This window comes from Malaclemys terrapin, chromosome 7, assembly GCF_027887155.1.
Source record: "Malaclemys terrapin pileata isolate rMalTer1 chromosome 7, rMalTer1.hap1, whole genome shotgun sequence".
Lineage (NCBI taxonomy): Eukaryota > Metazoa > Chordata > Testudines > Emydidae > Malaclemys > Malaclemys terrapin.
The window spans coordinates 51,218,424-51,235,215 of NC_071511.1; the positions used below are offsets into that span (position 1 = coordinate 51,218,424).

Sequence of the window (16,792 nt, forward strand, 5' to 3'; positions counted from 1 at the left end):
ACCCCAACCTTGTCCTCATCCCACCTTCGCCCGCCCTGTTCTATAGGGACCCCAACCCTGTCCTCATCCCACTCCCACCAGTCTCGTTCTGTAGTACCCAACCCCGTCCTTGTCCTGCCTCCGCCAGCCCTGTTCTACAGGATTCCAATCCCATCCTTGTTGTGTCCCTGCCAGTCCTGTTCTGTGGGATCCCAGCTAACCCTGTCCTCCTCCCACCTCCACCACTCCTGTTCTACAGGACCCCAACCCTGTCCTCATCCTATCCCCCCCCAGTCCTGTTCTACGGGGCCCCAACCCCATCCTCGTCCCATCCCCGTAAGCCCGTTCCATAGGGATCCCAACCCCATCCTCCTCCCACCCCTGTCAGTCCTATACTACGGGATCCCAACCCCGTCCTCTTCCCCCCCACCAGCCCTGTTCTACGGGGCCCCAACCCTGTCCTCATCCCACCTCCGCCAGCCCTGTTCTACGGGGCCCCAACCCTGTCCTCATCCCACCTCCGCCAGCCCTGTTCCATAGGGACCCCAACCCCATCCTCGTCTCGCCCCCGCCAGTCCTGTTCTGTGGGATCCCCACCCCATCCTCATCCCACCTCCACCAGTTCTGTTCTACACGACCCCAACCCCATCCTCGTCCTCCCCCCGCCAATCCTGTTCTGTGGGATCCCAACCCCATCCTCATCCCACTCCCGCCAGTACTGTTCCACAGGATCACAACCTCATCTTTATCCCACCCCTGCCATTCCTGTTGTCATGACCCCAGCCCCATCATCGTTCCGCCTCCACCAGTCCTATTGTATGGGATCCCAACCCTGTCCTCGTTTCCCCCCCCGGCCAGGCCTGTTCTATGGGGCCCCAATCCCATCCTCGTCCCCACCAGCCCTGTTCTACAGGGTCCTAACCCCATCCTCTTCCCGTCCCTGCCAGTCCTGTTCTACGTGGACGCCATCCCCTCCCCCTTCTCAGCCAATCCTATGGGGGTTGGTGGCTGTCCAGGGAGTGCTGTCCCTGGATTGGGGGGCGTGTGGGAGGCAGGGCACGGTGGGACGGGGCCTGCTCCAGGAGTGAAAGCCCAGTCCTCATCCCGGCTGCCCTGGGGGAGAGGAGTTGGATAAGAGCAGTCCGAGCAGTCTGTGCGAGCCTGGCCCCTGGCGAGAGCAGTGACCAGCCATGGTGGGCGCATGCTCCCTGCCCTGCACAGACCTTTCCTGGCGACCGGTCAGTAGAGCCCCACGTCACCCCTTCCTCCAGCAGAGCAGCTAGCTGTGGGGGGGCTTTCGTTCCCCTCCATTCCACGCCAGACCCAGCTCCTCTGGGGATGAGAACAGGAAGCTTGAGCGTCCACTACCCGCCACCATCCCCTTTCAGGCCATGCCCTGGTGCATGGCCAGCCTGAGCACTAAGCGCCTTCTTCCCACTTGCTGTCTCCGCAGCTAAGGAGCTGGTGACCCGTCTGATGGAGGTTGACCAAGACCAGAGGATCACAGCTGAAGAAGCCATCTCCCACGAGTGGTAAGGCCGCGCTGGTGACTCCAAGCGAGGGGCCTTCTCCTGGCAGGAGGACCCTGGAGGGATAGAGGGGACACTGGCTAGTATCGTGGGAGTTGGGAGGGACATGAGAGCCCAGCTCCACTTACTGGTGCCAGGGGAGGGGCTGGGTGCAGGCTGGGTGGGTGGAGCACCCCATGGACCCCCTGGCTTAGGGGTGGAAGCAGAGTGCAGGTGCATGGTGCCAGGAGGGCAGCTGCAGGAAGCTGGTCATTGACGTGTGTTTCCACTTCCAGGATTTCTGGCAACGCTGCCTCAGATAAGAACATCAAAGATGGTGTCTGCGCTCAGATCGAGAAGAACTTTGCCAGAGCGAAGTGGAAGGTACATGGCCCTCACCCTGTGCTGCGGCTCAGGTGCTCCACCGGAGCAGAGTCCCTCCCACCCATGGGGAGCCCTGAGCAGAGCAGAGAGGAGATCTCATCCTCAGGGCCGGTGCTACCATTAAGGTGAACTAGGCGGTTGCCTAGGGCGCCAAGATTTGGGGGCGCCAAAAAGCGGTGCCCCCAATTTTTTTTTTTTTTTACAGCGTTCCTCCCCAAGTGCGCAGTCGCCGCTCCACTTCTCCCACCTCCCAGGCTTGCAGTGCCAATCAGCTGTTTGGCGCCACAAGCCTGGGAGGAGAATTAGAATGGGAGCGGCATGCTCGGGGAGGAGGCGGAGCAGCGGTGAACTGGGGTGGGGAGGTGCTGCACGGCTCCCCGGGCTGGGGTGGGTGGGGAGCTGCCGCAGGGGTGCCTCAGGGTGGAGGGCGGAGCTGCCGCAGGGCTCCCCACCCCAGCTCACCTCTGCTACGCCCCCTCCCCGAGCACGCCGTCACTGCTCCACTTCTCCTGCCTCCCAGGCTTGCGGCGCCAATCAGCTGTTTGGCGCCACAAACTTGGGAGGGGAGGAGAATTAAAGCGGGGGCGGCGTGCTCGGGGAGGAGGCGGAGCAGAGGTGAGCTGGGGTGGGGAGCTGCCGCACTGTTCCCTGGGGAGGGTGCCTTAGGGCAGGGGGAGGAGCTGCCGCGGAGGGGTGCCTCAGGGTGGGGAGCTGCTGCAGGACTGGGGGAGGGGGGGAGGAGCGCAAGGTGGAAGTTTTGCCTAGAGCGCGAAACTTCCTTGCACCGGCCCTGCTCAGCCTCTCCCTGCACTGTGTTCTCCCCAGTCAGGATAGGAAGGGTGATATGGGGATAGGGAACTGGCCTGGGATTGCACAGATCAGTGGTCTAAGCCACCGATTCCCTGGGCCAGTCACTGAACCTACCCTGGGTCTCAGTCCCGCTCTGGACCAGAGGGTTTGGTGTGGTGAGAGGATCTTGCAACGACGGGTGCAGAGAAGACAGGAGGGCCAGGTGAGTACTGAGACAGAGAGATCTCTGGTGTCCCGCTCTTAGGCAGGGCTAAGAAACCAGCCTGTCAGCAGGCAAAGCTGCTTCCGCTGAGGCCCCAGCCCCAGTGCTGTGGCTGTCTGGGGAGCTGCCAGGAAGGGATCCATCAGGTGAAGGGCCCCAGAGGAAGGCAGGGGATTAGTATGCCCAGAGGGGGCTTGAACTGGGCGTTTCCAGACCTAGTTGCCACTGGGTTTCTTTCTTTTTTAACCTTCACTCTGTATTTCCTGGCTTTGTAATGCTCAGGTCTCACACAAACCCTCCGATAGCAAGGTCCTGTAATAGCCAACATTGGACACTGCTTCAGTTTCCCTAGAGTGTCATTGCGGTGACCTAGCCCTCTGGAGAAGTCTGAAAGAGCCACCACTTCCAGGGTAATCAGAGTCTGTCCATTGCCCCTTAGGGCGGCAGCCTACGGAGAATCTGTGTGCACTCCCTGCTGAGCGTATGCGGGGCCCTAACAACTGGGCTGTCAGACCCCTTAGTCCAAACTGCCCTGGGTCCATCTCAGAACCTCTCCCTATGCTCCCACCCACCCCTGGCTGGCCAGGGCTGCTGTCCTTGGGATCTTCTCCAGTCTGCCTGGACCACAGGCCTGCACCTCTCCTCCACCTGGGAGGGTGAGCCGGGTTTGGCCCAGCTGAGCCCCAGCCTCCTTAAAGGGCCAGCTCACCCTAGGACACCTCCCCAACCAGAGCATTGACCCTGAAAGGAGGCTCCTCAAAGTCCCCTAAGGGCTTCACTGTTGCTATTGATTTGCATGGTTGGAGCCCTGATACTGTGGTGATGGGTGTGGTATGCAAGACCAAGGCAAACAGGCATTATGACAACATATGATTCTGGGGTAACTGCAGCATCCCCATAATGTCTGTTCCCTTTGAGGCCTGGTCTACACTTAAAATGTAGCAGTGCTCAGAGGTGTGAAAAAATTCACCCCCAAGGGCTGTAGCAAAGCCAACCCAACCTCCAGAGTAGACCCTTTGTTTAACCTGGCTACCACTGTCTGGGGAGGCAGGTTCCCTGCAGCAGGGGTAAAACCCTTTCCAGCGATGGAGGAAGTGTCTACACTAGGGCAATCAGCAGCAGTGCTGCAGCTGGAGCATTTGTGGTGTATCCCCTGAGTCACTGATCATATAGCTTGGCTCTCACCCCTACACGCTGCACTTGTTTGGGGAGATGCAGGGTTGGGAAGGCCAGGGACAGGCAGAGGGGCACGGAGCAGTGGGCAGGATGGAGGGGGAGGTGGGAGCTCAGTACGAGGGCAGAGGGCTGTTGCGATGGTGAAAGGCCACCCATGCCGTAGTGACCGACGGGATTCCTCCCGTCCCCGCAGAAAGCCGTGCGAGTGACCACACTCATGAAGCGACTCCGTGCACCTGAGCAGGCTGAGCTGGCAAAGCCAACCCTGCCAGCTGCCGCCACGCCGGACAGTGCCGCCTCGCCGGCCCCCACCGCCACCCCGCAGCCTACGGCCGCTGCCGCACCTGACAACACCGCCCCGACGGTGGGAGCCCCATCTACGTGTAATGGAGAAGAAGCCACTGCCCCCAGTGCTACCCCCGAGGCCTGGACCGAGGAGACCGGCTGAGCAGGAGGGACAGGGTGGGGAAGCACTGGATCTCTCATTGTACATAGTTGCTGGCATGGTATCCAAATCTCCCCTGGCTCTCTGTCTGTCCCTGCTGTGTGCCTATCTGTCTGACTCTGTCTACCCCCAGCTGGGCCGCTGCAGAGAGCTTCTATTTAATATGTTCCTGAGCCTGGAGCGACCCGATAGGCCCAGGTGGACAGACAGAGGCAGAAGCAGAGCCCCTTGCATGGAGTTTTCTCTCTCTCCTTTGCTTTGCTTTTCTCTGTCTCCTTTGGTGGCTTTGTTGGTTTCCTTTCCTCACTGGAGGCGGCTCTCTCAGTCTGCCCACTTACTCACCCACCTGATCCCCCATCGCTGGGCCAAGTGAGGGGAAACTGGCACATCAGGATCAAACACAACCACCCTCCGGAGTTCCAGATCCAATTGTTTCCATACCCAGCACGTGTGTGTGTGTGTGTGTGTGTGTGTGTGTTTACAGACAGCTGCATGTATGTGCTGTGTGTCTATTGCAGTGTGTGTGTCTCCAGACATGGGGCATTTGTGTGGGTGTCCATATGAATTAGTGCGTGTCTGGGTGTCTGTGATTATGCATCGGTGTGTGTGTGTGTGTGTGTGTGTATGGGTCTCTGGGTGGGTGGGTATGTCCATATGTGTATCCATGGGTGAACAAGTGTGCGTGTATTGGGTGCATTCACCTGGGAGTGGGGAGAGAAGCAATCCCGAGCCATTTAGAGAAGGATTTGAGCATCAGTCTGGAGAGCAGCAGCTGAGCTGAGCCGGCTGGAGGGATGGGGTGACAGGGAGGTGAGGAGGGCTAGAGATTCAAGTGGCCTAGGGCAGGGAAGCTGCACTTAGATCCCAGATAAAGCTTCCCATGCAATTGCTGGCACCGGTGGGACTCCCTCTCCCATGCCCACAGGTTCCTGTTGAATCATAGAAGATTAGAGTTGGAAGAGACTTCAGGAGGTCATCTAGTCCAACCCCCTGCTCAAAGCAGGACCAACCCCAGCTAAATCATCACAGCCAGGGCTTTGTCAAGCCGGGCCTTAAAAACCTCTAAGGATGGAGATTCCACCACCTCCCTAGGTAACCCATTCCAGTGCTTCACTACCCTCATTGGCTTGCTTGGAGATTTGGGAGATGTGCAGAGAGCCAGTAGCCTGGGTGTCCCTCCTCCCTGCTGTAACGGTGGCATCTGGCCCTGTGGACTGCAGACCTGCCTTCCTCCCTGTGGGTAAGGGAGATGCCTGAGCACCAGTGCTGCCTCACCCTGGCCAGTAGGCACTGGGGATGTCCTGTATCTCCCTAGTCTGCATCCACAGCAGGCTCCAGGAGGGGCTGGATCCACGTGGGGGTGAGACACACCAGCCCTGCACTCTGCTGCTTTAGAGCCTGAACCCAAGGCAGATACAGACCAGACTCCACTCACAGTAGCATCCTCCCAGCGTGACAGTTTTGGTCTCACTGCTGCTCCTGCAGGCTCACTGGTGTCACTGACAGCAATGGCCCTGCTGCCAGGAGCTGTGGGCATCAGGGATGACTGTGGTGGCTCAGTGTGTGGAGGAGCCCAGCATTTCTGCATCACAGTCCCTGCTGGAGCGGCCCTGGGAGGAACAAGGGGGCTGCTGAGAACGTCCAAGGGGCTGCAGACCCCTCACAAGAGGTGCCTCTCTAACTGTCCAGTGGCCATCACAAACCCCTCATGGCCAGGGGCTAGAACCGCAGCCCTGCTGAGAGCTGGCCCCCCAGTCGCCTGTGTGTGCTGATCCAAAGGGGTGCGGGAGCCCTGGGTTGGCCTGTTGGAACAAGGGGGAGCAGGGAGGGGTTGGGGGTTGACTCATCGCCAAAGCACTGTCCTATGCCTCTTCCTACAACAATAGTTTTGCCGTTGTGTTTGCAGCCCATGTGTGACAGCACGCAGCATGTCTATGGGAGCAGTATGGTGTATGCATGAGACTTACGCAGCAGAGCTCTGGTCCTGGCTTTGGCCGTGTGAGATTCAGCCCTTGCTGGGTGTATTTATGGAGGATCTGGGGGTGGGAGTGCTGTATGTACATATATACTCTTACTGTGTGGATGTGCAAACATGATAACCCCCATGTGCTCTGTTCAGCACTGTGTAGTCTTGTTTCCTCCCAGAGGCTAAACCTGGGGCACATAGAGAATCTGTACTGTGGAGGCTTAAGCATGGGCCCATCCAGTCCAAGCAGGGCTTTCTTGACTGTAGCTCTGGACGGTGGCCCCTTGCAGAGTTGTGTTCCCTTGCCCCAACCCTGAGCTGACAGTTTGCAGAACTAAGGCCGGCCTTAGGGAAAATGGCGCCCTGGTGAACTTGTATTTTGGCACCCTGGTCTCTCCTGCCTCCTCTGGCCCCTAACCCATCCTCCCTGGCCCCCACTGCCTCCCCCAGCCCCTCCCCCATCACCCCTGGATCAGCCACTGGCAGAGCACATTTTACCATTTTAGGATGGGGATGAACACTGATTGAACAGTAAGGTTGTCAATCAGGGTGGCGTGATACGAATGTGGCCGCTGAAACAGAGTGGATCCAAGGTGATGAGATGTTCAGTGCCTGGCTCATTGAGCCCAGGGCTGGCTCCAGCTTTTTTGCCACCCCAAGTGGTGAAGGGGCGGGGGGGGAATGCTTGGAGCGGCAGCACTTTGGTGGCAGCTCTACCGTGCCGCTTCATTCTTCGGCGGCAATTCGGCAGCAGGTCCTTCGCTCCAAGAGGGAGTGAGGGACCCGCCGCTGAATTGCCGCCAAAGACCCAGATGTGCCGCCCCTTTCAATTGGCCACCCCAAGCACCGGCTTTCTTCGCTGGTGGCTGGAGCCGGCCCTGATTGAGCCACTCTTCTGCTCCCACCCCCAATTGCACTTCTCCCTCATTGCCTCAAGCTCCCTTCTGTGGCCTCGCACCCCAGCCCTGCCCAACTCCTTGCCTCTTACCCACGGCACGCACCCATAATGCTGGCCCTGTGCAGAACTGTAGCTGCAGGGGACTTTGGGGCACATGGTCCGCTCCAGTCTCCAGCCCCATAATAGTGCCTAGCCCATGGAGCCAGCTCTGCCCAAGGAGACTTGCTCTGGGTTTGCTTTGTGCTGGGCTGTCTGGGGATATGGCAGTGGAAACTGATTGGTTTTAGCTGCTGGTAGGTTGAGTCCGGGGTCCTACTCTAGCAGAAGAGAAGATTTTCCTTGTTTCCTGAGTCATTTCCCATTGACAAAAATGTGTTTTACAGCAAAATGTTCTAGAGCACTCTGCATTTGTGAAGGTTCTAGATCAAACTCGAGGAGAGCTCCTGGCAGCTCTAGGGCATCTCAGGCATCCAGCTTGTGAAGGTCTTGTTCTAGATCACACCACATGCTTGCCAATAAGTGGTCTAGATTGCCACCACCCTGTTGAGGTTCCAGAGTATCCAATGTGAAACCTCATAGGGGCTATAGAGTGCTCCTGAAATATTACATTCTGGTGGAATGCACAGTCCAGAGCTTGGATCAGGATCTGCTCCCCCTCCACCCCCGTCCCCAGTTTAGGGTGCAGACTGATCTAGTGCTCTAGTGAATGAGCCATTGGGTGGCTGGTTAGATGCCCCTCCACCATAAAAACAACAAGGAGTCTGGTGGCACCTTAAAGACTAACAGATTTATTTGGGCATGAGCTTTCGTGAGTAAAAACCTCACTTCTTCGGATGCACCATGTGGTCACAACAGTGGGAGCCTGAACAACCCCTCCCCATGCTCTAGCTCAAGGCCTAGAAGTAGACTTTTGGAGGCATTTGCCTGCCTGTTCCTAGGTGCAGGGTGCTTGCAGCACTGGCTATCAGTTCTTCAGAGGGTAGGAGTGAGCAGTCCAGATGAGAGCCCTGTGAGGTCTGCTCACTTGACCAGAGTGCCTCAGCTACCCCCCAGGGTCAGGCCTGGCCCATCAGCCCCCTGTGCTCCCTTCCCCTGGCCCCAAACTAAACGCTGTGAAGGGCCTGCGGGGTTGACCTGCCATCAATGGGGCCTTCTCCACAGCTGCCTGCCCCAGGGCCCTCCCAGCCTGCGGCTTTCTGGTCTATGGTCCACCACTCTAGCTTTACTTTCCCCTTCTCCTTGATTCGCAGCTGCATGTTTGTAGGGTTGAGTTCCATCTATGAAACTTTTATTTCCACCACGACCACCCAGAAGTTCCTGTGTGATCGCTGCACTGTACTACTGGCAAATAAAGACCTTCTGAGGACAAACCGAGAAAGCACCAGCCACACCTGCTCTGTCTCTTTGTCTGCCCTGCCGATGAGCTCTGCCCTTCTAGAGGCCAGTTCACCCACCAGGCTGGTGTCAGGAGCAGATCCCCCAGCCAGCTGACATGCATGCCTCTGTGCCTCAGAGGTGAGCTGGGGAAAGACTGGGTGGGACACAGATTCTCTGGGGGCTGGAAGGAACAAGGGGTGGAGTAGGTAGAGGTGCAGCTAAGAGGAGGTTAATCACCGAGTCTTGGGGATCTCCCCCCCCCCCCTCTAAAATCCAGCTCATCTGATCTCTGCTGTCCTGTGGGCAGGCACAGTGGAGCTCCCTCTGGTTGCTATGGCCCTAAACTTGTCTGGCTGCAGCACAGTCTGCTCCAAAAGGGGTTGGGAAATTGCTGGGAGCAAGCCTCAGAGCACCAGCATGTTTGGTATGGCAGCAACTCCCCAGACATTCTTCCCACAGCCCTGGGCCATGGCATGACCCTGGAGAGGGGATCCCATCTAATAGCCACTGCATGCTCCAGGGAGCAGATCCCCTAGCCATCACTGATCTCATGCAATGGGGCCCACAGTCCTTGTGAATGGGCAAGGAAATGGGATCAAAAAGGAGGATCGTGATCCAATCATCGGCCCACTCGCAAGCTGATGGTTCAGATGTTTCGCAGAATCCTTTGCACTGCTCCCCACGATGCTTCATTGGAAAGTCTGTGGGAAGCAGGATGGTTTGTTGGGTTCTCCTGGCATCTAAGGAGACAATGGCCCCCAATGATTGAGACAGCATGCTACAGCAGGAGCCGACTGTGGACAGATGCAGGGAGGCGCTCAGGTGATGTTGGAAGACTTGGAAAAGCTGACGGCTGAGGTCCCATCGATGGATAGGGCGAGCCCCGCACAGGCAGGGCAAGTACACCTTTTAAGCCCTGTCTTTGGGAGAATGCTAATATGGCAAGTAATGCCTGATTCTGCACAGGGCAAGCGGTTGAGATGATACATGGATGGAAGGAGGTCGACCTCTGAAGCTCTCCTAATCCCGTGACCCCATCCTTCTGCTCCATGCACAGCCCAGTATAACTCCCCTCGGGTCCACTGGAATTGCTATTCACTGCATCGTGCCTGTAAGCATGTCCATTTGTACATGTGCTCTTCAGAGGACAAGGCACACACAGGCAGCACCTGGCTGCCAGGTTCAGGTAAGGGCACATTCATAGTCTGCTGCCCTTTGAGCCAAGACTGGGCTCTGCCTGGCTAAGCAGTTTTGAGTATGATTGGAACATGGATGGATGACTTCTGAGAAAATCCCAGGAACTAGTGCAGGGTGGCTCAGTAGGGAGTTCCTACCAAGCCCCACTTCAGTACCTAATAGAACCACATTCAGGCAGTGACCTCTGTTAGAGATGTAAAGCTAAAGTCCTGATCATCTGCGGTCGTTATAGATCCCACAGCACTGTTCACAGGAAGAAGGATATAAACAGGGCTGTGCTGGCAAACTTCAAATTAGGTAGCTTCATTCTACCTCCCCCAAACTCCCCCCCCCCCCCCCGAGTTTCAATGGGATACGGTATTCTGCTCTTCCTATCTCACTGTTTTATAGTTTTGCTGTGTGCTGTTCAACAACAGCTATGTTCCACCCAAGATGGCTGCATTCCAGTACTGGGTGAAGTGATTCCTGCATATTCCATTCACCATACTCAAGTTCCATCCATGGTTCTGGAGTAGCTAGCTGTTCCTGCTAAAATGTTAAGTAATTAAACCATTAACTCTGAAACTTAATAATGACACCACAGATGACAGTGATGTAAGAGCCCATAGAACAGACCCATGCAGCCAGTCCCACCAAGTCACATTGGAAACTTTTCTTCCCAGACAGAAATGCCATAAACTTGATGAATTAAGATGAAGTTGCCCAGTACTTGCTGGAGAAGCCACAGAAGTGGCAGGAGTGTGCAGCAGCCCATACTGGTTCAGTTCAGCCCCTGAGGCTAACCAGGCCAAACGTAGCCTCAGCAGGCTCCATACTCATGTGATACATTGCATTTAGCATGCAGGTCTAACAGCTTCACCAGCATTCTGCTCACCAATGCATCCCCTCTCCTGCAAGCATCTTCTCTGCTTTCCTCCCTTGGTAGCACATCCCAGAGCCCCCGCCACACTGATCCCCCTCCCACAGTAAGGTCCGCTAATTCTGTCTTTGCTGCAGTGGCGTTATGATGTAATAAAGTGGCTCAAAGTCTGGGATTCTGCTTGCCTTCTTGCTGTGCCTGGATGACCAGCCTCAACCTCCCTGGCTATTGCACTTTGTTTTCTCTCTGCTTTGCTGTCTTCATGAAAGTGAAGACAAAATAGCACACTCAACAGCCCATGCTGAGACATCCATTACTCTCTGCATATCTCATGCTATTTGGGTTCCGGCCCTGTCCTCTTTGCCTTGTGCCCCTGATCCTTCAATCAGCTCCACTCGTGCAGACCCATGGGCCAATGAACTGGGGTCCATGTTAGCAGATCCAACTGCAGGACTGATGCTTTAGGCTGTTAGGTCAGCAAGTTAGGGCCTGCACACTTATGGGACTGTTAAACAAATGGTACATCATTACAAATGTAAGATTTTGGTGGGTGAGTAAGGGTCAGCTGGGATTTAAGGTGCCCACAAAGCGAAGGGAGTCCTTGTGAGCACATGATTATATGCTATGACGATTGGCAGTGGGACAGTTGGAGTTGATAACTAAATCACCATCAGAGGGGTAGCCGTGTTAGTCTGAATCTGTAAACAGCAACAGAGGGTCCTGTGGCACCTTTAAGACTAACAGAAGTATTAGAGCATAAGCTTTTGTGGGTGAATGCCCACTTCATCAGACGCAAGTAAATGGAAATTTCCAGAGGCAGGTATAAATCAGTATGGAGATAACGAGATTAGTTCAATAAGGGAGAGTGAGGTGCTCTGCTAGCAGTTGAGGTGTGAACACCAATGATGCTCAGGCCACGTTTGCCACGTTTTCCTCACAAGGTGGTGGGCTGGAAACAGGACTGTTTAATGGAAGGTGAGACTCTGCACCCAGACTCCTAACAGGAGACAAGCCATGTTTCATCCTCCAGGCCCCACCCCTTGAGTCTGCAGGCCCTGCCCCAACCCACATGCTCCACCCCATGAGCATGCAGGCCCCACACCATAAGTCTTCTGGCCCCGCCCCACCCCACGAGCATACAGGCCCTGCCTTAAACATTGTGCCCCTGAGTGTGCGAGCCCCGGTCCACCCGTCAACTGTGCGCTCCGGCCGGTCAGGTTGGGGCGGCGCTAGAAGCCCGCGCTCCCATTAGCCCCGCCCAAGAGAGCCCGCTGGGGCCAGGTGGAGGAGAAACTCGGGGAAGCTGGCCCCGCCCCCTCCTCCTCCGCCATGTAGCGCGGCGGGTCGGGTCCCGCGCCTTTCCCAGTTTCGTCATTTCCGGCTCATGCCGGAAGCCGCCTCGGAAGGAACTAAATTTGAACGGGTAACACGGTGCAAACCGCACTGACCTCCTGCTCCGGGACCGAGCCCCCCGGGACGGACCCGCCCCCGGACCGAGCCCAGCCTCCGCCCGCGCCCCCTGATCGTGGGCCTTCTCGCAACGAGGGAGGCTGGGGCACAGCCGGGGGCGGGGCGGGAGCTGGCCCGAATGTCCCTACCCCCGGGCTGCCCGCCGTTTCCCCGGCGCCCTGTCCCTGAGAGAGGCCGCCGCCTATAACCCGCGTGTCCGCCCAGCCAGGCGGGCCCCGGCCCGTGCAGCCCCCAGCCTGTGCTCGGCGCGAGTCCCCGGCTCGTTCCCTGCTGCGGCCCTCAGCGTGACAGCTGCTGTGACCCCGAAGGGACGCTGGGATCGGACCCCGGCTCGCGCTGGGAGCTAGCGTCGCTCTTCCAGGCTGGCTGCAGTCCGGGGGGCATGTAGCCACTAGCACAAAGTCGAGATTCTGACCCATCTGGGTGTATCGCAGGGGTGGGCAAACTTTTTGGCCTGGGGGCTGTATCGGTTTTTGGAAATTATATGGAGGGCCGGTTAGGGGAGGTGGTTGTGGCCCGCCCCCCCATATCCTATCTGCTTCCCCCTGGGACTCCTGCCCTATCCAACCCCCCTGTTCCCTGATAGTCCCTCTAGGACCCCTGCTCTATCCAACCACCCCTTCTCCCTGTCCCCTAACTGCCCCTGGAATCCCTGCCCCTTACTGCCCCCTGCTACCCCATCCAACCCCTCCCCCCTTCCTGACTGCCCCCTGGGACCCATGCCCCCGTTCACCCCCCTATCCACACCCCTGCCCCCTGACCACCACCCCGAACTCTCCTGCCCTCTATCCAGCCCCCCCCCCCCCCCGCCCCCTTACCATGCTGCCTGGAGCACTGGTGGCTGGCGCCTCTACAGCTGGGCCACGCTGCCACCAGCACGCAGCTCAGAGCACCGGGTCAGGATGCCCCAGGAGCTCACAGTCCCGCCGCCCAGAGCATTGTGTCCGCGGCAGAGTGAGCGAGCTGAGGCTGTGGGGGAGGGGCCGGGCAGGACGGTCCTGTGGGCTAGATGTGGTCCGCGGGATGTAGTTTGCCCACCTCTGGTGTATCAGGTTGGGCACAAACACGTTGTGTGGGCTGGATGCATCCCGGGGACCATATGTTTGACACCCGTGCAACACCTTCTTAATCCCCACCCATGCCCAGCCATGAGTACACTGAATAGCAACATGCCATGCATGCCCTGCGTATTATACTCTACAGTGCCCTCTGTACATTCCCTCTGGCCTGTCTGTAGCTCATAGTGGGTCCCCCCGTGCTATCCTAAATGTTGGGTTATGCCCTGTGTACAGCATTCTGGCCCCTATGCCAGGCAAAGATCCAAACTTGTGAGGCTGTGTTTGGTGTTCGTTCGGGAGACAGCCCCCCTGAGGCTGGTGTGTTCGTCTCCCCTTGCATAGGCCAAGGAGAGGTGCTTCCCTGGTTGTGCTGTGGCAGTCTCCTGGATGTTGGAACCATAGAGGATGCCTATCCGTGCCCACTGTACCATCTGCTCAGATTTCTTTGACAATCACAAGGATGTGGCAGCTATCCACTGCGGGCACACTTTCCATCAGGAGTGGTGAGTAGACATGAACAGCATGACAGGTAGTGGTAAAAACATGCATCTCCTTTAACTGCTGAGTTGATATGTCTTATGATGTCAGTGTCTCTGGAGAAACAGAGGAAGTGCATCTCCAGTTTTTTGTTCTTGTGATAATGTCTTGTCTTTTTGCATTTCAGTCTCTGAACTCTTCAGCCTCCTCTTCTCTAATCATGCTGTTTGCAAATGTTATAGTTAAGGGGGATAAGGATGAAGACAGACATTTAAAAACCATGCACCTTGTGCCTGGCTGACCCTTCTTGCTTTTTGGGGGGGTGGGTTGACAGATGGTTAGTTGGCCATCATTGTAATGCAGGCTTCTAAAAGTTGGGCTTTTCCTGTTTTGGAGAGATGCAGAACTAAAATAACAGGAGGTTCTGTGGGTTGGCATTGAGCTGCATGGTATAGTTGAGTGTTGGGAGCACTGGGCAGGGGGGCTGCAGATCAGCATTGAAGTGCCTTGGCAGAGTTGTAGTAGGGCTAAGGACTGTAGTAGGGGAAGGGGGTGCAGTTCTGCCAATGCAATGCAAAACTGAGCAATGTGGGAAATCCTGCACAGTTCTTGACTAGTTAGTGCTGACTGGAGCTAGACAGATTGAGTGCCTTATACTCAAAAGCAGTAAAAAGTACTTAATTTGTCTTAATATATGTTGTTGTATTTTGTAACATGGAATCTTTGATTGAAGGCTCTCTGAGTGCTTTTTGAATATTAAAGTCACACAATGCCACTGTGAGGTGGGTAGATATCTCACCTCCCCATTTTAGTGATTAGGAAACTGAGGCAGAGCAAAAGTTAACTTGACCAAGCTCACAGTAAGCCAGTATCGGATTTGGGAATAGGAATCAAATCCTAGTCCTGTGCTTTTAACGCTCTGAGACTAAAGGAAATGGGGATTAGGCCCGTCAATATACAGACTACAAGATACTTTTTTTTGCCGGTCTTGATTCTTAGGTATTAAATTGAAACTCATTTTTTCATTAAAATGGAGAAATGCCAAACACACTAAATGTGTCTGTATGCCACAGGCTCTCCCCTTTTGAGCCATGTGTTAAAGGAGCTTTTTTCGTGGTGACCCAAACTAAGATTCTGTACCAGGGCCTAGTGTCACTTGTTGGCTTATATGATTCTCCCTGGGAAGTCTTATTTCTGAGTTTCTCTTGACTGCCAGACAAATAACTCTGGTAACTGAATATCCTCTTTCCTCTTAGCAGCTTCCTTCCCTTGTAGAAAACACCTCTGCTGTTCAAGTCTTTCGTGTCTCCTTTCTTCCTTCCACCTTTTCGTGTTTTGTCTGTTCCCTCTGTCTTCCACGATTCCCACTCTTTCCCCTAAACGTCCTTGTCACAGTGACCCTTCTTCTGGCTAAGGGTGTGGTGCTTGGGCTTCCTTTGTTGATTTTTCACTTTGTTGGAGGAATGTGCTAGTGTGAAATGGGGCTGCAACTTGCAATGCTCTTGAACTCTGATGCAGTGCTGCTCCCTCCCCCTTCATGCTTCTCCCTTCCCCATCTGTGGTCTTGGTTTCCTTTCCCTCTCCATCAGAAATGACGCCATTGTGTTGCTCCTGCACAAAGTGCTTGTCCATGTGCTCCAGCAGGAGCAAGCTAAAGATGAAACATAGCTCAGTGGTTTGAGCATTGGCCTGCTAAACCCAGGGTTGTGAGTTCAATCCTTGAGGGAACCATTTAGGGATCTGGGGCAAAAATCTGTCTGGGGATTGGTCCTGCTGTGAGCAGGGGGTTGGACTAGATGACCTCCTGAGGTCCCTTCCAACCCTGACATTCTATGTTTCTAATCAATTCCATGCTTTTGCTGGAGTTCCTTTGCAAGTGTATTTGAGCTGGAGGTATGTGCTCTTCCTATGGGATCAACTCAGTGTGTGGGGGGAGGGGGGCAGAGGGGACATGTGTATATCAGGGCGCACTCATCCACACCAAAATGAATCAATCTGGGGATGGTCACTGACTTCAATGAAAGGAACATTCATTGTATATTTTTTTCTCTTTCTCCCTCAGTCTCATCCAGTGGTTTGATACTGCACCGAGTCGGACTTGTCCGCAGTGTAGAATCCAGGTAAATCCTTAATCCTGAACTGTATTTCTGCATCCCAATGCTGTCTACCAGCACTGTCAGAGCTCAGGCCTGAGGGCACAGTGGTGGCTCACAGAGGCATTGACGGCATGCAGAGATTGGCTGTCATTTCTCAGTCACTATCAGACTGTGCTGGGCGTCACTACTTACATTCTAGCAGAGAGGCTAAGGCCTTGGCTACACTTGCAGATGTACAGTGCTGTGAGTTAAACCTGACTACGTGCAGCTGAGTAGGGCAAGCGCTGCAGTCTGTCCACACTGACAGCTGCCCAGCGCACTGTCGTGGCCACATTTGCAGCAATTGCAGCGCTATTGGGAGCGGAGCATTATGGGCAGCTATCCCACAGAGCACCTCTTCCCATTCTGGCGCCGTGGGTTGTGGGAAGGGGGCGTGGGTCCGGGGCATTCTGGGTCCTGTCCCAAAGCCCCGTGATGCATCGCTTCGCATCCCAGAAATCCCTTTGTTTCTGCTCACCTTTGGCGCCATCTTTCAACGGTTTCTGTGCAGCGTGATCGGTCTGCAGGAAATGGAGCCTGAACTGCTGAGGTGTATGCTGACTTATCTCACCAGCACGTCATGTTTGGCTGTCGAACTATTCCTTAAGATACAAAGTGAGAGTGAGGAGTCCGATGATGCTATCGAGCCGCGTAATGCTTATGACACAAAATTGCTTGTGGCATTCACGGACATGTTCAGCACCGTGGAACACCGCTTTTGGGCTCGGGAAACGAGCACCGAGTGGTGGGATCACATCATCATGGAAGTCTGGGATGACGAGCAGTGATTGCAGAACTTTCGGATGAGAAAAGCCACTTTCGTGGGACTGTGTGAGGAGCTCACCCCCACC

General features: G+C 55.6%; 2 protein-coding genes across 6 annotated transcripts in view; both read left to right on the forward strand.

The window, feature by feature from the left end:
• Positions 1-8,752, forward strand: part of CAMKV (CaM kinase like vesicle associated) — a 51,982-nt gene extending 43,230 nt beyond the window's left edge. The window contains exons 9-11 of the mRNA XM_054035780.1: positions 1,433-1,511; positions 1,784-1,871; positions 4,253-8,752. Coding sequence (XP_053891755.1) covers positions 1,433-1,511; positions 1,784-1,871; positions 4,253-4,507 — 422 coding nt within the window. The 3' untranslated portion in view covers positions 4,508-8,752. The remainder of the gene's footprint in view (positions 1-1,432; positions 1,512-1,783; positions 1,872-4,252) is intronic.
• A 3,397-nt stretch (positions 8,753-12,149) lies between these two features.
• TRAIP (TRAF interacting protein) overlaps positions 12,150-16,792 on the forward strand; it is a 58,427-nt gene continuing 53,784 nt past the window's right edge. For 2 of the 5 annotated variants that reach the window (XM_054035379.1, XM_054035382.1), the window contains exons 1-3: positions 12,383-12,707; positions 13,672-13,832; positions 15,869-15,926. In XM_054035379.1, coding sequence (XP_053891354.1) covers positions 13,735-13,832; positions 15,869-15,926 — 156 coding nt within the window. In that variant the 5' untranslated portion in view covers positions 12,383-12,707; positions 13,672-13,734. Of the gene's footprint in view, positions 12,225-12,380; positions 12,708-13,671; positions 13,833-15,868; positions 15,927-16,792 lie in introns of those variants that run through there. The other 3 variants (XM_054035380.1, XM_054035383.1, XM_054035381.1) reach the window with 3 other exon arrangements.